The sequence below is a fragment of the Puntigrus tetrazona genome, chromosome 20, assembly GCF_018831695.1.
Source record: "Puntigrus tetrazona isolate hp1 chromosome 20, ASM1883169v1, whole genome shotgun sequence".
Classification (NCBI taxonomy): domain Eukaryota; kingdom Metazoa; phylum Chordata; class Actinopteri; order Cypriniformes; family Cyprinidae; genus Puntigrus; species Puntigrus tetrazona.
The window spans coordinates 20,361,976-20,387,801 of record NC_056718.1 but is presented as its reverse complement, the minus strand read 5'-3'; the positions used below and the strand labels follow the sequence as shown (position 1 = coordinate 20,387,801).

Sequence of the window (25,826 nt, the reverse complement as noted above, 5' to 3'; positions counted from 1 at the left end):
CAGATATGTTCCAGTGGTAGTACCAGTGAATCGGCTGCTCTTTAACTAAACAAAATAGTACAGTTTAGTAGTATAGACATCCTGTTGGCACGGAGTACTGTGTTGCTCCACCAATGTAGCAAGCTCTAATGACAGGGTTGGGCAATGAAAAGTCATATAATTATCATCAGTCAATGTCAGCGTAATAAACACACTTTTTGGTATACAGATCATCAGCACCTGTACCGCCAAGACCAGTGATAACCAACAAGTTAATATTAGAACAGTAAACATACAGAAAACAAAGTTAAAATCACGCCAATGACAAAAAAATCCATATATATAACGATTTTATTTTATTTTATAGAATGTAAATAATTTATTTATCATTATTAATTCATAATGATGTATTTTAGAACTATTTGTTTTATATTTATGTAATTGTTATAATCTGACTATAGAAAATGCAAGTAGGTTTATAGCGATGCAGTTGAGTTTGTAAAAAGTAAATATAAAGTTAGTGTTTGCACTTGTAGTAGGCTTTAGTACATTGTATCATTTGATAGTTTTTATTTTATAATGTTATTAATGTAAAAGAAGTACACAAACCTGGAAGTAATATATTATAATATGTAGTTATAGTTTAATGTTATTAATACATTTGTTGTAATATTTATGAGCGCTAAAGTCAATGCATGTATTTACAGATTTGTGCTTTAATCTTTTGCTTGTTTTGCCGATCACACTTTCCAGAGCTGTACTCTAGCGTACTGACTCCTGAAGCAATATTAGACTGGGGTAAGAGCTTGCTGTGTAATGTAATGAAAGTGAATGTGACAAACCCGACCTCCACAGCCCTGTAGATCACTCCATTTCCACCTCTGAGCTGATGGGTGCTGAGTTGTGTGTAGCTCTTTGACATAGGTGCTTTTAGATGCAAGTAGACAGCCATGTCACTGCTAAACTCTAGAAATGTGACATTATTTGATCGACAGATCCTTTTGTGCTTTAAATGCATGTCATGTTGAAGTTCCCTGAATGAGACGACATGAGTTTGATATGCATGTGTACGTTTTGTTTTTGATTGTTTTTTTTTAGTTCTTTGCTACCGAATGCAGCCTGAATGCATGTCCTTGTGAGATTTTAGTGCCTTTTTATAATTTGTCATCTATATGAATCAGATCATGTAATGTTCTCCTTATTTCAATCTGCTGACCCACAGAGGACAGAGAAACATTCCATGCAGGTAGGTCTCTCAAAAACATCCAATTTCATCTCAAGGATATAACGTAGCAGAGTCTTAAAAGCAAGCCATTACACACTTTGCATGGTCACCATCTGGAATTTCTTGCCAGTCACTAAATACCCGGTCGTGTCTTTATGCAGCAGTCAGACGGAATTAAACCCAGTCGGATAATCACTAAGGAAAAATCTCTCAGATTACACGGGCAAGGCCAGAAATTACGCAATAGTTCACCGAAACCATGCCCTTAAATTGTACTGCTTTAATTCAAGCTCCAAATAGATCGCGCTTGCATTATCGAATTGTCACAGAAAACATTTTATTAATGTTTATTAGACGAGACTTTGTTAGTAGTGCTGTCGAGCTTGTAACACAAGCATTGCTTTTGATAACTAAAACTAGCCTCATTTGTTCAAAATGGAAAAATTTAAGTAGTTAAAATGACAAAAAATACATTTAACCTCAAATTTTTATTTTTATGTCTATATAAAAATAAAAGCTATAAATATGTTAATTAACATAGTAATAGTATATAAATAATACAAATATAGCACTAACGTGTGCAATTGGTTAAATGTTTATTTAGCTAGTTTTGTAGAATGTTTGCTTATTTGCTTTAAGTTATATAATATTGTGTGTGTATGTTTGAGAGTGTGTGTGTGTGCGCATCACTGAGACTAATGTGACAGAAAAGCATGCTATAAAAGTTACTTACAACAAATGTGGAAACTAATAATAGGCCAGAGGTGTATTATTTCATTTTATTTCTATAGCAGGTGCCTGAATGCATTAACACATTATATAGAAATAAAGTTGTGATTTATTTATTTAAATAATTGACAGCACTGCTTTACAGTACATAGAATACAGAGATTAAAATAGTATATAAAATATTTAATTAATTTGTTTTCTTAATCATCAGTGGTCTGGGTTTGAATATCTTAATTTCTATCAGTGGGTGATAAGAAATAGATGTTTTGTTTGTGGATGGATGATATAAATGCCCTCCTCCTCCTCCTCACACTGAAATCGTTCTCTGAGGACAGTGAAGTGATTCTTTGTGAATCTGTTGCGTCGTCGGGAAGGAAAATGAGGACATTGAGAGAGCTAGATGCATAGTCCAGTGAGCTTGAAGAAGCTGAACTGTCGAGTACACTGCCCTGAAGGGACACTTAGTTACTCAGATGACACACCGAACACCATGACACGACTCTGACTCGCTCACCCAGACAGAAGAACATGAGAAAGATCTACTCTGATTGGCCCATTAATGACAAAAATAGACAACAAACCCAGAAAGGGAATGTTTGGAGATATGGAGGAGTTTCTTTCTGTTTATCACTCCTTTATTGCATTTTAGTGATGGGAAGTCATACACATTTTAACGAGTTGGTTCGTTTGAGCAGTTCATTTAAACCGATTTGAACACAAAAGATTGATTCTTTCATGTTTCTAAATTTATTTGATGAAAGCAGACATATTTAGATGACTGACCATTTTAATTAACCAGCTCAACCAGGTCCCTAGCTCTAAAATAATGGTCTACATTCAAGGTCAGTCTAAGCTGTGCTGGCTAATAGCCGAACTGATGGGTTAAACCAGTACGAACCATCTAGAAACCATGTCATTGTTTAAATTAGTTTTAAATCTTACCCTCACTCCTGAAATGCACCACCATAGCATTTTCTTTTCAAGTGTCTCAGCATTTCATCTTGCTGTTGTTGAATGAACCAATTTAATATCACACAGCTCTCTTTTTCCAGTAATAAACCCTCAACAAAGATTTAGCTCGGTATCTGAAGACACAGTAGAAAGGCATTGGAATGGAAAGGGTATTATTTTACATATTTAACATGAAAATGATCCTCTGTACTTCCTCTTATTCGAGACGCAGACCCTTAAATAGATTTAGGGAATCCGATTCATGGGATAATTGGGAGCTTGATGCAAGACATCAAGAAAGTTGCTAGGCAACCTGAACAATGAGACTGTGGAAGTGTGAGATAATTGCTTTTATAAAGTAACTTTTCTTCTGACTTATGTTTAAAGATCCAATTTTTAGATTTAATCTATACCACGAAGTCTGTTCTTGTTATAAGTAAATAAACAGTGTTGACATCAAACTGAAGGCGTAATCCAGCATCTCAGATAATATCAGAATTTTGCATGTGCAATTGTATTTTCGTGTTTGTATGTATGAAAAATTGATTTTGTGGACATGAATATGCCATGTTGATTATTTTAACATTTTAAATGTCAGCCAAACATGCTCATGGTCATGCTCTATGTTGAAAACTTTTTTCCATCGTATTGATATAGTCAAAATTTGTCCAAAGTAATACTGCCACCAAAATAAAACAGTTAAAAACTATGTTATAGTACTATAATAATACTATAAAAATGCATTCACAATTAATAACATATATTAATATTTGTTTAGAACATTACAATTTGTAATTGTTGGGTCAAATAAAATGGAAATTGTGTGTGTGTGTGTGTGTGTGTGTGTGTGTGTGTGTGTGTGTGTGTGTGTGTGCGTTTAAATAAAACATTGATGATGCATGTTTTTATAGTGGAAAATTTACAAGCCTATATAATGTTTTTTTATTGTATTAAAATCTGCTCTTAAAACATATATTTTTAGATTAGTTTATAATTGATTTTTTTATTATTTTAATTGTCTTTTCCCGTGTAAAGCGCTTTGAGATAAATAAAGTTATTATTATTTATTTATTTTATAAACAAAAATAATGAAATCCAAATGGGTTATGTGCAGACAGCAAATATGCATAGTCAAAAGACTAAGATTAAGAAAACTATAAATGCATAACAAACTGCGTAGTCTGATTTTATTATGTTAATGCCCTCAAGCTACCAATGCACCATCCCGCTTTAGCTGTAAACAGACAGATAAGATCTTCAGTACAAGCTGTTGTGTTCGGTGTAAATGATGAATCTGAGATCTCATTGCTTTCCTTCGCTTAGACCGTCCAGCTCTGCTCTTCTACCTGCTGATTGCATTAGCCCCTAAAAGTGTATCACGCGTTTCAGGCCACGGTGCTCTAATCAGTTTCCCATGTAATGACTGACCAGATCTCTGAGACGTGACTCTTGTTTCCATGTGGACCAAAACAACTTTAACATTTACTCACATTACTGGAGCCATATCAAATGCATCAGTATGAGCTTTCATTTTCTGGCTACTGAAGGATTTAGTTTTTCTTTCACTTTAATCATAATTGTTTTTGACCTCCATCGTAACGAAGCATCCGAAGCTCAGTGGCTTTCCGAGTAAATTAATCATGAAAGTAAGAGGGTGTTTTGACATTAGAGTCCAATTCTAAAGGGGTCTGAGTTGTTTTGTGCGTTCCCTTCACGCCCAGTGTATGCTATCATTTCAATATAATTTCACTCTCGGATGAACACTCTAAAATATTGATTTATGTAAGTCATGTCAGGCATTTATTGCAATGAAATGAAACTAAAACATCATGTCGTACCTGGTTGGTGAATGTGTAGTTGAAACTATAGGATTTTGGGGAACTGGGTTGAGGTTTCAGTGATTTGGTAAACGAAACGTATTTCTACTTTCATGTCCTCTGCTTTTTACGTTTAAATTCTCGAATGTGTAAGAGAATACTGTTGTTTCGGCCTCTAGTCTCTGCGTGTCTATCATGAGGTGCTTTAGATTGAAATCAGCCTCAAAACGTGTTGCAAATTTTTTTAACTTTAATATTAAAGAAAACGTGTAAAGCTCTGATATACGTCAGTGCAACTATCAAGGTGTTTTCGGCCTTTTTTGTACAGCCTGTCATTATAACTGCAAATACACCTTCATTCCGAGGTGAGGCAGGATAATTACACAGCTAAGGTGATGGTTAAATGTGTTTAAAGGCTTTTAAGACTGACTGAAGGGTCGTTTCTGTGCAGCGCAAACAGTATGATTTAGTTTTCCTAAAAATAGCTGTGTTATCAGCTATTTTCAGTGTTGATTATACAAGCAAATGTTTCTTGAGCACCAAATCAGCATATTACAATGATTTCTAAATATATAATACATTTTAGGGCAAACTATAGCTTTATTTATAAGATGTACCCTTAACCTGTGTTTTGATGCATGTTTGGGACTCAAAAACATTTGGACTAAATGGACTAAAGGCTTTATCGTTCCTTTAGAAATGGTGGATTGACTTAACAGAAGTTATTTCTGTGAAATCAAATCTGCGCAAGAATGTATGCTCAAAGATTCGTCCGTTTGATTGCGACATGTTAACAATAACAGTCATTGTTCTGTTATTTTTGTACATTTGTTTCCAGGTTTATTGGACAAAGAGCCTCTAAAGGAAGTGGACGAGGATATGGTGTCAGAGGTGGATCTCAACAACACTGTCACAGAAGAGGAGCGAGAGGAAATGGAGAATGAACTGATTAAGGTATTTTCCTTAGAAACTATGTTACGCTACAAAGCTCGAGCAGAAATAGCGAGTGTTATGTAAATCTTGCAGATCTGTCAGAATTTTCCTTCTTTGCATGTTGTGACTCACTTTTGAAAAAGATAAAATGTGCCACTGTTCACTTAAGAAGCTGCGGTATTTCTATCCGTTGTGAGAGTTAAAAGCAACATTTATTATTGTAAAAATATAGTAAGGTGATTTCATATTTAACATTTCATTATTAAAATTGATATTGAAGTCTACTGTAATCTTTTTCCTGAAATGCACTGCGCTGTTTCCACACAAGTGTAATCTCATTCAGAGCATACACCCATGATTTAAAATCATGTGACCAAAGCTTTTCCAGTTTTTTTTGGGCTACTTTATCCTACAGTCCACTGAGACATGTAAGGCCGATGTTAAATGCAGAACAGTTTGTGTAAGAGACAGAAATAGAAGAGTGGATACTTCAAATCAGAACTAAACTATCTCTTTTTAAGCTATCTCTAAGTTTCAGCCCCCAACCTTGACTTTTTTTCTTCTGTCAGTTAGAAGAGGAAATCACTACTTTGAAACAAGTGCTAGCCTCCAAAGAAAAGCGTCACTTGGAGCTGAAGCAGAAACTGGGGATCACTCCCCTGAGTGAACTGAGACAGAACTTCTCCAAGAGCTGGTACGACATGCAGACCAGCACAGCGTAAGTAGCCTTTGCTAAATCTTGTGATTTATGTCATATTTCATTCTGGATTTGATATTAGATGCGTCATGCACCTTTTAAAAAAAGACAACAGTGGCCGTCTTTGCTCATTTGGAGAAAAGACATGACCAAAACAGTGAAATAAAATCACTTTTCAGCAATCTAGTAGTTCTGTGCGTGTGTTAGATGAGTTGGTGGTACAGTTTTTGTTTAATTTGTTTAATATATATATCTGTGTGGTTGAGTTACTAATGTTAAAACAACAAAAAAACTGATAAAATTCAACTTAAATTTTATATATATATATATATATATATAACCTAAATATAAAATTTTTAATTGTAGCAATTAAAATGACTAACTGTAAATAAATAAAAACTAAACGGTAAATAAAATTGAAAAAAGAGACCTAAATAGTTTAGAAAGTGGTTTGGAATGGAAGTAAGTAAATTTTGGGGTTGAGTATCCCTTTTGAAAAGTAATAATAAATAAATAATTATATATATATATATATATATATATATATATATATATATATATATATATATATATATATATATATATATATATAATAAATAAATACTGCAATGGCACTGATTTGACACATGCTTGTCTGTAGCACAAAGGTATGAGCAACAGTGATTTAACAATATATATCCCATGCAGTATTATTGTTTTCTTATCAAAATCTATTACTTTGCATCAAAAAGAACAATATTTACCTCGACCGATTGTTTATTAGCAAGCTTCCTTCTTGAGAATGAATTGCAATCTGGATGAACGTGTTGACACAGCGGTGTTTCCCTCTGTCGATGTGTATTTAGGTTATTGCCATCACAATGTGATCCATATCTGCCTCAGTTCACATTCACTCAGACAAACAATGACTTTCTGAGGCTCATTTGCACGATAATAACGTCATTGCAGCAAGGTTTGCCGCACACACCGAACAGACAAACAAGCTATTATTGTCAATGAAAGACAAGTAAAGACTTATTTTATATCATCTTTACTTTATGACTCGTGACGTCTCATAATAAAGTTGTTGTGCATGTTTACTATCACTACCCTCAGGAATAACAGACACAAACCATTTATAAGCAATGATTATGTGAATTGACTAGCACTCTTTTGTTTACCTCATAAATATTACATTGAACACTTATCAAACTCTCGTTATCGTATCGAGGAAATCGATATCACTCTGGAAATATCGTTATCGATTTATCGCCCAGCCCTAGTTGTTGTCTCTCAAAAGAAAGACTTGACTCTGAATCATTGAAATGATTTGTTTTTAAAACGAATCCCAAGCCGTCACCATGAATCATTAGCATATTGCCCCACACTTCTTGGTCTTTCCATCTTTGTCTGAATGAAAATGCGAATTAATTTTTTGCCACTGGGTGCTGCTTTTGTAGCCGTAAAATAGCGGTAACGCTGTACACAAAGCATAACTGCTCTCACAAACTGCTGCTTTATCAGGCATTACATGAAAATGAGACCAGTCCATAAATAAGGAGCATTTAGTTTGGTAGTCACTGAGCAAGTAAGGTAAAAAAATTCAATAAATGCCTATTATAAGACAATGAAAGAGTTTTTGAGCTTGCATGCACGTCAGCGTGTTGTTTACCAAAACTAAACCTTTAATTAGCCATAACAGGCCATAATTAAGTTCCTTAATTTTTTTCTTATTTTTTAAATAGTTTTTTTCAAATCCCGCAGTGATATTTTTTCATTACCCCAAAATCAAATGGTATTATTTGGTTGTGATTCTTGTTACAGTAACTGTGGTGAACTAAATTAAATCTGTATTGAGGCTTTCTGACTTTGTTTATATCTCATGTTCACCTGGTTATTCGGTTACTACAGTGACATGTTAACTAGCGTCTCCGATGAATAGTCCTTCTCGTGTCACAGTTGCCATGGTGAGGAGGTTGTGGGCTGAGAGGGACAAAGCGATCAGATGGCGTCTGCTGACCGATATGGATGATTCCTGCATTAGCCTAAGTGTCTCTGCACATACTGCCATCAAAGGACTAGATTTCCATCTCTTAGCCTGGTCTCGGGTCAGTCTAGATGTGCTGTTGTACAAAGTGTGTAATTTCACAATGTGATTTCACCTCACGTACTGTAATTGAGCTCTGAAATGTGACTTTCAGCATGATACAACTTAAAGAACCGGTTCACCCAAAACGGAACACTCTGTCATGATTTACTCACCTTTCAAACCTTTAAGACTTTCTATCATAAAAGATGTTTCACGTTATGTTCATGCTGCATTTTCCGTAAAATAAAGAGGTTTGATCAAGTTCCAAAAATCTCAGACTTCAGCATATTCAAGGTTTTTTAAAATCATACTATTGCTTTGTGGGAGAAACACAGCAATGTTGTTCGTAGACTCTTGACTGATCAGAATGTGCCCGGTTTGGATACTGTTATTAAAAAATGTTACTAAATATATAGTTTTGTTCCGAGGAATGTAGAGCTCTTGGGTTCAAAAAGTGACTTCAGTTTAATTGCTGTTTAAAATGTGATGGGACTCTCACCCAATGAATCTAATAACATTTACGAAAAAGCAAAGATGAAGAAATCACTTTTATACAGTTCAAACCTATATTAAACATATACATTTATGTAAATGTCTGATTGTTATTTCTTTACAGTATCAGTAGCATTGTGGCTGTAGTGTTCACTTTGTAGTCTTATTGTATTCTCTGGATTAAAGCAGAATTTCTTCCTGTTTTGTACGAGATCACAGAAAAAACTGAAGTGAAACTCTTCCTGTCTACAATTCAGAAAAGGCACCTTTTATTTTTTTGCCTAAACATGTTCTTAGTTTGTTCTCGTTCTTCAGTCTCCTTTGGGAAGTGGCATATCTAATATTTAAATGTCATGTTTATTGTTATTAAATATTTTAATAATATAAAAATATTATTTTAGTAAATAATATTTACAGCACGGGTTCTCAGATAAACTTTTCTTGATGAACCCTTTGAGATTTTAATATTTAAAGTAATAGTAATAATGGCACATTTTCATTGTTCTCTGAAAGTCGTTATTGATCAGTAAAAAAAAAAAAAAAAAAATTAAATAAAAATAAAATAAAATAAAAATAATTAAGATTTATTTAAAATAATCTCGAAACCCCGTAAATTTAGACAAACCATATATGAGCTAATCTCTGCTATGAAATATGTTTTAAACTGTGTAAATATAAGAGATTTTTATGTTTGTGTATGGATTTTTAGATTTATGAGAAATATTTTTTATCAGCGATACCTATGATAGGAACATCTGATAAAGAGTATCTGTTTTTGTGCTATTCTGCCAGATACAAAAAGACTTCTGAGACACTGAGCACGGCAGGACAGAGGACCTCGGCGGCCTTCAGTAACCTGGGCAATGTCATCACCAGGAAGTTTGGCGATATGAGGTACAATGTCACTTCCTCCTCTGCCTCTTTCTGCTATCCATCATTTCCTGTTCTTTTCTGCCCCCTCAAAAATGCATAGTGCACACTGTGATTGTTGCGCAGTGAAATGGCAGTGGTCTTGAGGCGTTTACTTTGGCCGGTCTGTTTGAGTGGCATGTTTGTGTTACGTAAGCCTCATTTAAGCAGCTTTCAGTGGGCCAGATTGGGGGCAGATCCAGCTGGCATAAAAATAAGAGATTGTGATGGCATGAAGAATTTACCAGCTCCTCTTCACTGGCTCCTGGATGGTTTAGACACTCTTTAACAATAGATGCATTCAGTACAGATGAATAGTAAGAGAGAAGTGTCCACATCTTCAGCAGGGAGATAAAGTATTGACTTGTTTTTTAAAATGTTTGTAGAGTTTTTAACAGTATTGTAGATTATATTCCACTATACCTAATTGTTTACATGTGTGTGTGTGTATATATATATATATATATATATATATATATATATATATATATATATATATATATATATATATATATATATATATATTAAAGGTGTAACAATGCACATGTGTGTCATTATTTGGTCGTTTGGAGTGCACTTATTATGAGATATATTTTCCTCATCTTTAGCTGGGATGTTCCCATGACAATGTACACAGCATGATGTGCATCACCAGCTTTTTCTGTGTCATAAATGTCTTTTGTAAATGTATATATATTCATAAATGTTGCAAATAAACATACATTTTCATGGTTCATGGTTATGGGAACATCCCAGCTGAAGAAAAGGAGAAAAATACATCACTCCCTTTGACAAGTACATTCCAAATGACTAAATAATGACACACATGTGCTCTGTTTACTCCAAAGTCCAATGATTGCTTTGATGATATGTAAAATGACCAAACCATATATATATATATATATATATATATATATATATATATATATATATATATATATATATATTTTTTTTTTTTTTTTTTTGATGATAATGTAATAGAATTTACAGGTGTTATAGTGTTGTAGGACACACATTATGATGTGTGTTTGTTGACTGTAAATGATGATCAAGATCATTGCATGATGCCCAAGTCTAATTTGCCACTCACTCTTGAATTTGCTTTAGCATTAAAGTGTTGCTTTTTACTGTAATATGACATTTCTGTAGATCCAACACCTCATTACTTTATTTTACTTCAGCATGTTTGGCCTTCAGATACTGTATCCTAGGAGGTATGTGTGTTCGGTTGCCAGTGTGTGACACCATCTCTCTGCATGTGCTTGGGAGTTTTCTACCTCACATTTGAAGTGAAATTTCCAAAAAAACAATGTTGAGCCTTGCATGCTTATTCGCTCACAGCTATAGCAGCATATTGCATTATTATGCTATTATTTGCTTTTCAGGAGTCCATCAGTACTTCAAAAAGAGTCAAAATTCACATTTTTGATAAATATTCTTATAACGTCTGCACAGCTTCTCTTTTTGTGTGCTGTGTTCAGCCTGTTGCATCTGGCCTAGTTTGGCAGTTATTGGAAATGGTTAAAGTTCATAAGCACATTTTGCAGTGGTTCTAAGTTCTAGTTTAAGTTCAAATGTGTGTATGCCACTGCATTAGATGCCCATTTTTAAAACTCATTTCACAAGGTTACTTGTGACAGAACAGTTGTTTATGAAGATGTAAGTGTTTGTAGTGTAAACTTGAGAAAAACTAAATTCACACATCTACTAAAAATAGACTTGATACCACTTGTTAGGTCAAAACAGGTCACGTATCATTTGGGTTAATATTTTCCTATTTCCAATTAAGTGTACAAACAACTTTGGGGCCAATGTATTATAATTCTAAAATAATAATTTTTAAAAAATGCTTTAAAAAAATGTAAAAAACATGGTTTGAAATTATTCTGAATTATTGTTATGGTTTTATGTGAGTGACTGCCATTCTTAACTTGGTAACTGCATGAATTGTCCTCAAACATGTTTTGAGGTTCACATAACTACCATTTTGTTGTATGGCCTATAATCTTTCAGCATAAAAAATGATGCATAATGTTCTCTCCCTGTCTCTGATGCACACCAAAGGTCATATTCTCTTGGGTAAGATATTGTGTTTATAGATCTTAGAGATCAGCAATAGCTGCTAGCAATAGCTTTTTAGCATCTGCATGATGCATGAGAACAGTGACGGTGCTGAAACTAAATCTGACTTACTCAGACACAGTGTTTCCATAAATAATCAATATGGGTGTGAAAGGGTGGTCAAGTATCTGAGCAGCTAATATGAATATTTCAATACAATTTCAATAAGTGCCAGTCTTACATTGACACTGAGAAAAACAAAACTGTGCAGAGCCATCAATTCATTAGATAATATGAGATCTGAAATTGTACAATTTCTCAGAGTGTGCTGTAGCATTATAAGCAGGTCTGAACTTTGTTTAGTTTTTTCCAGCAATGCATTTTCAAATCCACGTTGAGCCAAAGTAACAATCGTTGCTCTTTCTCCCACATTGACTACATGCATCTATTTAATAGATAACTGGTTTCAGCATGTGTTGCTTTTCATTGAACTGTTTATGTGTTGACACATAATGCATGGAATATTCTTGTTTTGATATAGTTCATGAGAGAAATAGCAAAAATGGCCTTATTCCACCTACTTTGAATAGCCATTTTTATGCAGTTTAGTTCTCAGTAGTCTTTGAAAACAGGAAGTGCAAAGAGATCACAGTTCTGTACTGTATTGTCCATTGGAAAGTCAGTACCGTTCTGAATTTGGGGTCGGGTCTTGTTTAGAAAGATGTTAGTAAGCTGCAGTGCATCAAAAGTCATAGTAAGAATGATGCTATTTTCACAAAGTATTAAGCAGCGCATCTGTCAGAATGGATAATAATGTAATGTTTTTGAGAACCATATCAGCATATTAGAAATAGAATGATTTCTGTAGGATCATGTGACTCTGGTGTAATGGCTGCTAAAAATTCAGCTTTGCAAAACTAAATTTAATAATGTAGTTTTTTACTAGTTTTGATAAGATGCTGAATTAGTGACCATGAGAGATTTCTTTCAATAATATTACAAATCTTACCAATCCAAATGTTTTGTTGTGTAGGTAACGAAATATACTGCTGCAGGCTACGCTTATATATAACTAGACCTTTTAATTATTAGCAATGTTATGTGTCTTATTTGCAATGTATTTGTTTGTCCATGATAATGACCGAAACCTCTCTCTTGCTTGGCCATGCTTTCATGGGACAGCTATTCTATACGGCATTCAATGAGCATGCCCACAATGAGGTAAATGTGTGTGACAGCTTGCTTTGCATGTTTGTTCTGTTACTGCATTTAAAACGATTTTTTAAAACATCGGAGGATAGACAAAAACAACATAAAAATGCATGTGACATTAGCACATATGCATATATAAAATAGTACACTACAGGCTACAGTGTTATTGTTTCAGATGTATAAACAATTGAAATTGGAAACAAAACTGTAAATAATGGTAATCCTTGCATTTACAATCTTGCATGCCCTTGGGGTTGCTATTGAACGAACCAGTTGAGGTTTACTTGTCTAGATTAGCTAAATAAAGCTAAACTGTTTTATTTTACAGGAACTCGCCTAGTTTCAAGTCTTTTGAGGAGAAAGTCGAAAGCACAGTTTCAAACATTAAGGTAAGCCTGACACATAGTGACCTTATTGGTGGTCAAACATGCAAACTGTAGCTTGGCTTGCCCCCTAGTTCAGTGCTGTTAATGATTGATCAGCTTATCATTAGGAATTTTCAACTTCACTATCCTGAATGTCAACATACTGTCCAATGTCATGAGAGTTTTGTGTTGTGAGCAGTCAAAGGTTGGAGGAACAGGAGGTGCGGGGAGTTTTGAAGAGGTCCTGTCTTCAGCGGCCCAAGCCAGCGCCCAGGACACCCCTACTAATAATGTGACTGAGAACAGTGAGCGCTAAGGGTTTCAATGGTCCACCAGTGGAACTCTGATGACCCCTAGTGGTTTGGAGACCGCAGTGAAATTTGCACAGGGGGCCCTAACACGGTAATACATGCCTTCAGATGCGTGTTTGTGGATTATCTGTGCACGGGAGGAAAAAACAACCAAGTGGAGCCTGTTTATTCTTTAAGTTCTTTTCGAAATATGTATATTTTTCGAGGATATTGTCTATGGTGTAGTCCTGCGTTACTTCGTTACTATCATTATTTATACTAACTCAACTTTGTTTAACTGTAACAAAGCATGATACATATCCAGGACCAAAAAGAATCGCTGCGTATACAATCCCAAGAGAAGTACTTGAAAGAATGTTTAACAAAATAGACATTAGTCTTTGTTTTTCCTGTCATGAATGAGTCAACGCTCACATTCCTGTTAACTAGAGTGCGTAAAAAATGAGGATTTACATTTTACTTGCTTGATCTGATACGTCTGATGTAAACCGTAATGTATCGGATGATAATTGTCACTGACCAAAAATGTATAGCTTTGTATCCTGTTTTTTTCTTTCGTACATACGTGTGAAATTTGTTGCAGCTTTACATGTTTAACACTGACAGTGAAGTCAGGTGTTGTTTTAAGATTTTATAGCCGAAATCTTTCTTCAAATTCATACTCAGTGTTGAGCTGCCGTTCATTAATATTGTTAGTCATTAAACGTTTTTTTTTTTGCAAAGTCACAAAGTCCCGGCTCATCAGTCGTGAAATTAAGGTGATCTGAACCATAATAAGAGACCATAAAATGAACATTAATTTTACTGTTACTTTGTCAGTAAAAGGGTAAAGCATGGCAGAGTATTTGCAAAAAAAAAATTGCTGCTCAAAACCATTTTTGTAGCTTAATGCTTTCCACTATAAGAAAATAGCGTAGAAGTGAAAGGTTGCTGTTATTATTGTTGCAGAATGAGTTCTGTTTACACTTCCATTCCATGCGTTCAATATGATGTAAAATATTTTTATTGAAACATCAATTACTGGAAGGCAGTGAATCAAAACACAAATACATCTGAGCATTACAGCTTTATAAAACGGTCGCATTTCCTTTTGGTTTCAATAAAAAACACATTTTATTTTAATCAAAACTGCAACAGTGGAAACAGATTTTTGTCCTGCAGAGAACCGTGCAATTAAATAAGATTAGAGTAAAACAGTGGACAAAGTAAACACTCTTGTGTACAGATGTGTGGAGGTAGCTTCAAGTGAGATCACGGTGTGGCTAGGGTGTGAGGGTTCGCGTCAGTCATCTTCTCTGTATCATTATCTCCTCTGGCAGCGATGTGTCGAGCTCTCTCCTCATTCAAACTCTTCACCATGCCTAATACCTCGGGGTGATGGAACCTGCCTGTGATCGGAGGAGAAAAAGCATCTTTGTCATAACAGCCAAAATACAAAGCTATTCACCTGAATCATTACTTGTAAGATTTGGAAACTGCATTTTCAAATACGTCAAAGTGTTTGAGACAATCTATCGTTTCGAACAATAAAATAGTTTGCATTGGATTGTTTGATACAATTACAGTGCTTTGATACAATCTGTACTGTTAAAAAAAAAGTGAAAGGAACAGTTCAACAAAAAATTTAATGATTTAAACTTGGTGTTTGCAAGAAACAAATCAAACATTAAGGTGTTTTACCTTTAAATAATCACTTCTGGGCAAAATGTATAGTAATGCTTCTTCCGGTGAAAAAGTACCTTTTTATTTAAAGTCCACTGTTTTATTTAGACCTGGACTTTTAGCTTGAACATATTACTGTCCTAATTGAGAAAGTAATTTTACTTTTTATCAGTTGTTTGGACTTACATTCAGACAGCGCCCAATCACTGCAGAGGATATATAGTTGAACAATGTTCTGAAAATCTATTCTGATTAAGAAATAAACTGATTTATATCATGAAAGTCCTTAAGGTGAGTACATTTTCAGCAAGTGTATTTTTGGGTCAACTGTTTCTTTAAGTAAGAGACACAATTCATTCACACTTCTTGATGTTAGTGAACAGCCACTGCTGAGCACTGTACATACAACTGACTTTTTCCATGGCAACAGTGATCTCTTATTTGAATTAGTTATCTATTTAGATCTTGAGCTGGTAGAAGTTAGATATGTGTATGGGTGTGATTGAGATAGATCAAACCTTCAGTGGAGGTGAAGAACTCCTGCAGTCTTCCAGGTTTCCCTTCTAACTCCTCATACTCATGAGCTTGTATTATCATCTCCAGCTGGTCCAACTCCTTCACCAGTTTGGCTTCTGGACTGGACTGAGTCTCATACTCCTTTGAAAGATGTAATCCAGTTATTCCAAACCAACAAAAAAAAAAAGGAACACAAAACCTAGTCCAGTTGTTTAGTTTTGATCTGCTCACCTCCCACAAGCTGTAAATCTCCTTCCGCAAGCCATCATCTAACAGGCCTGTGATGTGCACCATCGCTTCCTGAAGAGAAAGATTCTCGTTGTTCACCACGTACAGTATTTCACATTCTAAAATGACCTTAAATCCATCATACCTTTTCCCTTCTGTGCTTCTCGGCTTTGCTAACATTGTCTGCTGGAGCAATATCTCCCACGATGCACTCAGCCAAGTCGTGAACTAAAGCCAGCTTCATGCATCTGCGGAGACATTTCAGAATAAATGAATGCTTTTAATTGATCTTTCTTCTAATACTGTAAAGATATTTATACATTTCGTACCATTAACACTGTTGTAGAAAGCTAATTACAAGGGTTTAAGCATTAACCTAAATGGGTCTTTTAAGAAAAAAAAGACTAGTGTATTATGAATGAATCTGAACTGAACAAGAAATAAACATATCTGAACGATGGCTAAAAACTAAATGAAGTAAAGAACTGCACAAATATGAATTAACCGTACAAGTGTGAATGTGAATATCTCAGTGAGGTATGAATGCTTAAATTAATTGATTCCTCTCTAAGCCCCGCCTTTAAATCGCTACTGACCAATCCTACCTTGGCAACTGTTGTCAGACAAACCGGCTATGTTAACATTACATTCAGGAGCTGTGTGTTTGAATGATTTTGAATGAATTGCTATGTTGACACAAAACCTCAAGAGGATATAAGCGTTTTTCCCCAAACGTTACACTGAGGGGCTCGTTCCGAGGATTAAGTTAAAATATCAACGATCGTAAACAGTGGATATATAACAGCATATGTGGGGAAAGTCGTACGAACCTGTCTTTATTGACGGTGAGATCCTGTATGGTTAAGGCCATCATAGACATTCTGTACATATGATCAGACACACTCTCGGGCTGTTTGATATTTCTGTACACCCATCCTGTTCGTGGTACACGCTGTAACACAAGCAAGTGATTATATAACACAAGTCAACGTGGAAAATATTGGCATTGATACGGATTTCACTCACTTTCAGCTGTCCGACTAGTTTCATGAATTGTAACATGTTGTCCATTCCGTTACACCGACCAATAGGACGCCGACGTCAGTGACCCGGATGTAAAGCACAGCGTAAAGTTGCCGGTTGTTGCAATGACACGCAGACACCACTAGGTGGTGAAATAATACAAGCGAGTTGATGGGAGTCTCACTACACAAGTCGAGGAAAAACTGTAAGTAAAGCGCTTTTATTATATTATAAATGCTAAATAATATTAGTAAATAATAAAGTTTAGACTAAATAGGCTAAATCCCATGAAGGCTCCTCAGCCATTATACATTTTAGGGTACTACTATTGCCATTTGAACTTCATTCATTTATTTTTTATTATTCTTTTTTACCATTTTTGTCAAAATAAGCGTCTGTGGGAAACATCAGTAATGTAACTCACAAAACAGTATTTGCTTTTTTTTTTTTAAATGATTAAAATCATGTGCTTCTCGAATTTTAATCATTTTACCATCTTGCGATTGTTCACTCTCAAAATCGTTCTTCCCTCAGCTGTCTCGGCCTTGACATATACTTTGTCTACAATGTTTCCTTAAAGTAAGTAAGTGGGATTGAGAAATGCCCACTTCAGCATGTGAACATTCCTCAGAGCCTACAAAACAAAACCGATTCAAGGTTAATGCAGGAAATGTAAAAATATCTGAAAAAACAATATGATGTAGATAGGTTTAACCACAGTAGTTTTCAGTTTCGTTATACATTGATGAAACGCAAATGCCAGTGTTGTATGAGACATCTGACAGGATATTCACATGCAAATATTTTTTCTTTTTTTTTGGTTGTGTGTTTGTAGTGACAGATATAGCTTTTATTCTGTGATGGTCATCTTCCTCTACCTAAGTCGCCGCTTTTTCTCATGACACCGTTTCCTGGAGGTACGGTCTATTTGTAGAGGGTGTAGACAATACATCCTGCTCGTGGGTGTTCTGGTTATCACTTCTTGAACATCCACCAGGAAGGATGTACTGTGGATATTTTGCACATCGTGGGATACCTGCTTTAATGAAATGGGGTTTTAAATGTTCTGCTCATGCAGTTGAAAACATGAGACGCGTTTAGTAAAAGTTTGTCTTGTGAGTTACATGTGTAAAGATCCAGTTTAATTTTTTTCACACTAAATGACATATGAAATGTTATTTTGAAAAATAAGTTATGGAAGACAGTCATTAATTGACCAGATAAGATAAGATAAGATCTATCTATCTATATCTATCTATCTATCTATCTATCTATCTATCTATCTATCTATCTATCTATCTATCTATCTATCTGTCTGTCTGTCTGTCTGTCTGTCTGTCTGTCTGTCTGTCTGTCTGTCTGTCTATCTTTTACTGTTACAAGATTCTTCAGAAATCCTTCTAATTATTATCTATGCTGATAACAGTTGTGCTACTTAATATTTTTATGGAAATTGTGATACATTCTATTTAGAATTCTTAGAAAATTCATTGATGTTTTTTCAAATAGAAATCTTTTATTAAACGTGTGATTAAAGTAATGTATTCTTGCTAAATAAAATAGTTAATTTCTTTAAAAAAAAAAAAAGAATCTTACTGGCTTAACCTTTGAACACAATACTATAAATTTCATTTAAACATAAATTAAAAAAAAAAACTATTTGTTGTGATTCCTCCTCGAAGTTTGATGCAATTTTCCTTATTTCAGATATAGTCTCTTAATGTAGTGTTTTAGAACACTTTGGGAAAAAAGATTCAAGATAGGACATGTTTCTAAATGCAGCTTCACGGAAGTAATTTGAACCGCTTTATCCCTTTGAGGCAAGAAACTCCGGTGTTGATTTCAAATTCACCTGACGTAGAGATCTTCATTTCAACTTGTGAATGGTTCTAATTGACCCCTGGGCCAGCAGGGAACACTTCTTTTCACACGTAGATGTGACGAGTGTCAGGAAAAAAAAACGAGACCGACGTTGCTTCCGTTGTCAAAACAATGATAGCAGCACTCCTCTCTTTATTTACAGGAAACACAATGTTCCTTCCTCTCTTCTTCTGGCAGCAGAAAATAGACCCACAGCTGACTGCAGAAAGACACCGAGCTGCTGACCGCTCATCTCCCTAATTGTCTCTTCCTCTATATTTAACTGTTCGGTTGTATTACATTTCAAGCGTTCCGCCGACCTTTGATCTCAGTTGACCAGAGAAGGTCTAATATTAGAAACAGAAGCTAAAAATGCTCTGGGAACTCTTTTGGGGGATTTTGCAGCTCTCTGGAAGTTGTGTGAACTGCCTCGGATGTGGATAGTGGGACACGACGACAGTTTCTCGTGAGAATGCGGTGCTGTCCCGTCAGCGGCGCTGGGGGATGTTTAGAGAGGGCACGTGGGGTCTTCAGAGCATCACTCACAGGGGTGTGTTGAGGACGACGGCAGGTCTGCTCCCGGCCCCCCGCCGTCCGCGCTCAGCGCTGTGCTGTCTGTGTCTGTGATTAGATTTTGGCTCGTTCTGTTTACAGAGTGGAGAATCTCCACAACTGAACGTATACTGGCAAGTGAGAGTGACTTGCCAGACATTTGAGATTCAGTAATGAGTAAGAATTGGCCGCTTGACTACATGCACGGGAATATTTTTATTTTAATCCGAAATAAAAGTCACCGTCAGGCCCAATGAGATGTTTTTTTCATTAGAATAATTTAAATCACTCAGCGGTGAATCCTCTGTAGTGAATGGGTGCCGTCAGAATGAGGGTTCAAACTGCTGATAAAACCCTAAAAATAATCCACACTCTAGTCCATCAATTAATATTCTGAAGCAAAATAAAAATGTGTTCATTCCAAATGTTACTAAAATATGATTACTTATTCATAATATTTCTCCAAATATGTTGATATTAAAAACCAATTTAATTATCATACTGGATAGCCCACCCTAATGATTATCAGTGAGGTAAAATTTTTGGGCGAACTTTTCTTTTTAGACAATATTCTGATTTCTAAATATAAAAATAACTCATCTTGACATATGCCTGTATTGATTTACTTTCGAATCCAGAAATGTGACTGTAATGGAATATTATTTAAAACTTATAATGAAAGTAATCCTTTATGCAGATAGGTGTAAAAAGTTATAGGTGACATTCATTTTCGGAGCAATTTTTTTTTTATTTAAAAGAACATTAAAATTTACATAAATATATTTACCAGTGACATGTAACAATTAAATTCAATTACTGAGTAATTATGGCAAAATATTTTAAATATGCAGATTACCACACAGTCATTTTCATTTATTTTAGTTAATTTCTTTAAAGCATCAATTCCTTTGTTCTGCAGTTAAATGAATCAGAAGTGAAAAAAACATCTAAACACTCTTTAAAATCAACTCTTTACAACTGTGATTTTAGAAAAAAAAAATGCACCAAATCACCATATTAGAATGTTTTTCATGTGACACTGAAGACTGGATTAATGATGCTGAAAATATAACTTTGCATCAGGAATAAATTACATTTCATAAATTATATTTTGCTTGATTGCCATGGCGATGGGTAATAGATCTGGAATCCCCCCCCAGCTGCTTATGCTGGGTGTCAGGGAGCCTTTTCACCACAGTCACGCATTGTGTGAGCGGACAGTGCTGGGGCGATGGTGGCTAACAAACAGCACTGGCAGTGATGGCTTGTGGGTGCTTTGTGCGGCGGGGCAGGCAGACAGAGAAGGGCCTTGTCCCGGAGGGCCGTGTGAATGAGGAGAGGTTAGAGCGGGGGCAGGTGTAACACGAGCCCCGGCAACGCCACTGTTCAAAAGAACACTACCTTGAAGTGAGCAACCTCAGCCCGGCCATAAACTGAGTTCAGCGGTGGGGAGGGAAGGGGGGGAGGCCACGCTGTTCCCTCTCAGGGAGCGCATTGGGGGCTCGCAGGCCTTTCTTCCTCAGAGGGAAGAGCCTGAAGAAAGGGACATTGTCATTCATGGCTCCTGAGCTTTGATTTAGAGCCTGTGAGAGGCTGTGGCGGTGACGCACAGTGAGAGGTCTGTGCCTCCGCTCTGCTCACTTCTTGTTAAAGCAGAGGTGAAGCCTTTGGCGGCCATGGAATCGATTATTGACGCGCTTTAAATGCAGCAGCGTTACGTCCTCTTTGACGACAAACATGTTGAAATGCCATCAGTGTGGCTCTGAAATTGAACCCCAGTGATGACATCTAAAAGAGCATGAGTTACAGAAGGTGATATTTAGATAAAGTACTGTAAACCGGTTAATCTATAAATAAATAATTTTAATTAATTACCATATGAATCTATCTATCTGTCTGTCTAGCTGTCCGTCTGTCTGTCTTTCCCTTCTTCTGTCTATCTATCTATCTATCTATCTATCTATCTGATCATCCGTCCATCTATCCATCTTTCTGTCTGTCTGTCTGTCTATCAATCTATCAATCTGTCCGTCATTTTAACACTTATGGCTCACCCAAAAATGTAATTCATTAATCTTCTTTTTGTCTTTTAAATCAAACAAGTTTTCATTTTGATTAACTTCACCTTTAATACTGTCTAGAACTGTCTAGAAGTACTGCAGATAATAACAGATGTGCTAAAAGTCAGCATCACTGCACACTTTATCCAAAATTTTATAATCAAGAAGCAATAGTAACTCAAACTTGAGTTAATTAGTGTAATTAGCGATTGATGTGGAAATGAAAAGTGTCCCAGTGTTGTTACGGTGGCCCACAGCACTATAGTTATCAGCGGACTTGGAACATCTAAACAGGTTTTAGGACGTGAGCATGCAGAATTCATAATTTTCAAAGAACACTGCAAATAATCTCACATCAGCTCTTGTTACCAGATTACTTACTGCTGGCCTAAAGATGTCCCTTCAGTTTCTCATTTCATCTTTTGTAACACTTCTGATAAATTACGTTTTGAAACATTGCCCTGTAATCAAGGGAGTAGAGCTCATTCAGTGGAGGCTCTCAAATGTAACCGTACCTCGGCCCCCAAAGCTGACCCACTTCTCCCGCGTGAGAGATAAAGGGCTGGGGGAGAGAAGCACAGTGCCGCCAGGAGCCCTGTCCTCCTCACCATCGCTCCCACGGCTCACCCAGATCGTCCCGTTCCCAGCGCAACACCAGCACCACGCCGCCCCGCCGTGCCCCACGCTCTGTCACACAGAGTGCCACTGTCTGCCCAGCGACTGCCCCCTTCTATTGCATAACGCAACATCTATGAAGTCTCTTTTTTCTCTTTCTATCCCTCTTTTCTCTCTGGGATGGCATCGGCTATGTATTTTCATAGAAGGAGTCTGGTTAGGAAATGTTTGAAGAGAAAAAGGAAGAGGGTGGGGGTTCGTTCTGGCCGGCGGTTTGGCTGTCACCAGAGCATGCACAAGGAGAAAAGCCTGGGAAAGAGTGTGGCGGAGTGGTTGAAATCTCAGGTCATGATGATTTAGCCAAAGAGCATGTGATGGGTAGGACCTATTGAACGGCGGCCCACGGCCATACCTTTGAATCAGTCTTCTGAAGTGCTGGCCTGCTGTCACGTTTCAACGGTGGTGCTTGTAAAAAAGGAGCGTGGATCAGAGTCCAAACCCCCCGTGCTGGCCGCCTCAAAGGGCATTCAGGAAGGTTTTAGGGGTCTGAGGGCCAACTTTTATCCTTAAGCTGGTCGAGCATTTAGAGCGTTTTACTGTGGACAGAATGTGCAGGACTTTTATAAAGGACCAAAAAGCACAGAAGTAATATTAGCATTTAGGGATCACTGATCAGGAATTATGGCAGCAGGAGTCACAACATGTCCACGATAAGAAGGATTACTGATCACAAGTCATGTGCTTGTTTTTCAAACTGTAAAAACAGACAACCTCGGTTCATATCCATCAATGAGACCAGAAAGAAGTTTGAAAAGAGATCTCAAATTTGTATTAAGGCCTTCAGTTGGAACTTATAGTCCAAAAATTACTTTTTATTTTAATTGATTTCATTTTATTTTAGTTTGGTTTCATTTATTTTAATTTACTTTATATCATTATTTGCTCTTTTACATACATAAATTTACGTGGACAGATGGCCAGACTATCAAAATGCATTTTATTTTATTTATTTTACAGGAAGGGTATTTTATTATATATTTGAATAGATGTGGCTGAAAGTGATAAACGACTGTTAATATAATAAAAAAAAGGTTTTCTATTGTTGTTATTTTATAGAAAAGTTCTTATATTGAAAAACATGTAAAAAACTCATAACTCATAAGTTGTAGAGTTCAGGAAGTTCATTTTGTAACTTCAGACCTATTCTGAAAAACTGTTCCACACACATGCATTTCAGAGAATGTTTGTACTACATCCTGTTCGTATTGCATTCATTGGACCACCGCCAGAGAAGGTTAAAGCAATGGGAAACACCCCCAATCTATCTCTCCTTACCGATGTAGCTGAGAACCACTGTCTGCCACGATGCAAGCGACTGGGTGAGAAGGAAGGGCAGATTATATTTAGGCCCATGAACTCGAGGCAAAGAAAAATAACAGGGCAGTCACTTGATAAATAAGGGGCCGAGAGCCTGAGAATGACGGTAGGGCCTACCAAGCAAAACAATTGTGGAGTGGACACGGAGAGGCCTGTGAAAACAAACAGAGCTGATGAGAACGTCGCTGCCTGTGAGCGGCTCATTAGTGACCAGATGCAGCCTTTCCCCTGCGGCTCGGAGCGCCGCTTCCTCCCTGCGCTGCACACCGGCAACCCCACGGCACTGCTTGCTCGCCCTCGCCGTTTCCGACAGCTCTCCATTTTTCATGAAAGGGCGACGTTTTTTTTTTTTCCTCCCAGCCAGACTTCTCCACCCTGATATGGCAGCACTAAATCACTGGTTTAAGTAATGAGATTTGCATTTTTCACTAGGATGTTTAATAAGGATGTTTCTCTAGCTTTGGCCGCTCTCCCTCATTGGTCTTCCTCATGTTTAGACCTTGATTTATTATGCTAGCTTAAAGATTTTTTTGGTTTTCTTGAAAGCTTTTTTTCTATGTTGTAATGTTTGCAGTTGATTTATTTGACATGAAGTTCTGTCTAATCTCTCAAACATTAAAACTTTTATGAAAACAAAATGTATTTAGATGTCTTAGCTAGAGAATATTTTAAATTTGCACTACTGTTCAAAAGTTTGAGGTCAGTAGTTAGTGCTTTTATTTAGCAAGTGTGCATTACACTGAACTAAAGTGTTCTTTAAATATTCTTTTAAATTGGTAATATACATACATACAAATAACCCAACTGCAGTTTTATTGAGATTAACTAGAATAAACAATTAAAAATATATTCGGAATATATGCATTCCACAAAACAAAGGAAATCATACAGTTTTGAAAAAAATAAGAGTAAGTATACACTTAGGTACAAAAGCTGTCACTGGGACGGTACCTTCTCAATAGGTACAATTTTGTACCTATTAGTTTGTACCTTTACTTCTGAGAGTGTAGACAATAAAAGAACTTACATTTTTGGGTGAGCTATCCCTTTAATTGCCCATTGCATCTTTAAACTGATGTTTGATCTGAAGGCAGAAAAAATAAGACGCTTAAAAAGACCTATAGCCCATGAAAACATTTCTTGTTCTTTACTTAATTTTCCACTTTAAAGACCTGCAGTGAGTTACTGTTAATCAAATGTTAATTAGTGGAGGGCATTATGAACAAACAACATGAAAACAATTAAAAAATCGCAGTCCAAGCCAATCTTATAAACCCATCCAAATCCGAAAGATGTCACACAAAGTGGTATTTTTTTTATTGGTGCATTGCTCAACCAGACACGCCTGTCACTTTAACTTCCCCTGGATTTCCCAAGGGCTTGTTGAACCGAGGACGTGGAAGAGAAGTGTGTGAGTGTGTTGCATGCGTATGCATCGGGCCAATGTGGGAATGGTACTAAAGTGGCAGCGGTTCCAGATCTTGATAGAGACGTGTAAGGGTGGAGAGGGCACTGTTTATCGGTGAGGGGATCTCCCAGCACAACACTGGGAAGTGCTGTGAGCACACTGCAGCACAGACTCATTGTGCTGGCCTGCCTGCTGCAAGAACGCGTTCTCGTGAATCTGAACCCAGTGACTTTTACTTTTATGAAGAAAGTGCAAACATTATATTTTATTGCCATTACTGAGGGTGCTCCATTTGAATTTGCAATCGCAAAAGATGTGTTAAACAGCTCAAAATTCACATGAAAACAAATGCAGTTGAACAATATGCAGCTCTAAAGGTGTTCTGTGTGTTTTTAGCAAGTTTGCACTAATATATATATATATATATATATATATATATATATATATATATATAATATATATACACACACACACACACGTGTCTATAAATGGCTTTTCTCACTTGGGCCTGTAGATAGGGAATACATGTTATTTAATAAAAATAAAACAAACATAGTCAGTGGGGTTAAACAGTTACTGTTCTGAAGATCAAATCCTTTGTTTTTCCATCAAATGTATTCTAATTAGTTTGTTGAATAAAAAATATTTGGACTTCATATTTAAAAGTTACGTGAAGTTAGCATCAGGTAGTTAATTGGCTAATTAGTTTGCCCCAGAGGTGGGGTAAAACACCCCTTTGGTACAATTTTTTGTTTAGTGTCACTTAAACCATTATA

The 25,826-nt window shown here is 36.2% G+C and overlaps 2 protein-coding genes across 7 annotated transcripts in view; one reads left to right on the top strand and one right to left on the bottom strand.

Annotated features, from left to right (window-relative positions):
- tpd52l1 (tpd52 like 1) overlaps nucleotides 1-14,617 on the top strand; it is a 33,878-nt gene extending 19,261 nt beyond the window's left edge. For 3 of the 6 annotated variants that reach the window (XM_043219207.1, XM_043219210.1, XM_043219211.1), the window contains 7 exons: nucleotides 5,540-5,655; nucleotides 6,204-6,352; nucleotides 9,684-9,785; nucleotides 11,865-11,879; nucleotides 13,044-13,082; nucleotides 13,402-13,462; nucleotides 13,638-14,592. In XM_043219207.1, coding sequence (XP_043075142.1) covers nucleotides 5,540-5,655; nucleotides 6,204-6,352; nucleotides 9,684-9,785; nucleotides 11,865-11,879; nucleotides 13,044-13,082; nucleotides 13,402-13,462; nucleotides 13,638-13,754 — 599 coding nt within the window. In that variant the 3' untranslated portion in view covers nucleotides 13,755-14,592. Of the gene's footprint in view, nucleotides 1-659; nucleotides 778-1,201; nucleotides 1,226-5,539; nucleotides 5,656-6,203; nucleotides 6,353-9,683; nucleotides 9,786-11,864; nucleotides 11,880-13,043; nucleotides 13,083-13,401; nucleotides 13,463-13,637 lie in introns of those variants that run through there. The other 3 variants (XM_043219212.1, XM_043219209.1, XM_043219213.1) reach the window with 3 other exon arrangements.
- A 119-nt stretch (nucleotides 14,618-14,736) lies between these two features.
- Nucleotides 14,737-17,277, bottom strand: hddc2 (HD domain containing 2). The gene is made up of 6 exons (XM_043219214.1): nucleotides 17,182-17,277; nucleotides 16,986-17,107; nucleotides 16,301-16,403; nucleotides 16,159-16,227; nucleotides 15,930-16,068; nucleotides 14,737-15,137 (listed from the first exon to the last, which is right to left on the bottom strand). The coding sequence occupies exons 1-6, from the start codon at nucleotides 17,224-17,226 to the stop codon at nucleotides 15,001-15,003; spliced, it is 615 nt and encodes a 204-aa protein (XP_043075149.1). The 5' UTR covers nucleotides 17,227-17,277; the 3' UTR covers nucleotides 14,737-15,000.
- Nucleotides 17,278-25,826: the final 8,549 nt, after the last annotated feature.

Bases quoted from the DNA above. Each gene is read 5' to 3' on its own strand.
- hddc2 (XM_043219214.1), bottom strand. From the start codon at position 17,226: ATGGACAACATGTTACAATTCATGAAACTAGTCGGACAGCTGAAA. The intron at 16,404-16,985 runs GTTCGTACGACT...ATGTCTCCGCAG, and splicing joins CTCACCGTCAATAAAGACAG to ATGCATGAAGCTGGCTTTAG. The intron at 16,069-16,158 runs GTGAGCAGATCA...CATCTTTCAAAG, and splicing joins AGATTTACAGCTTGTGGGAG to GAGTATGAGACTCAGTCCAG.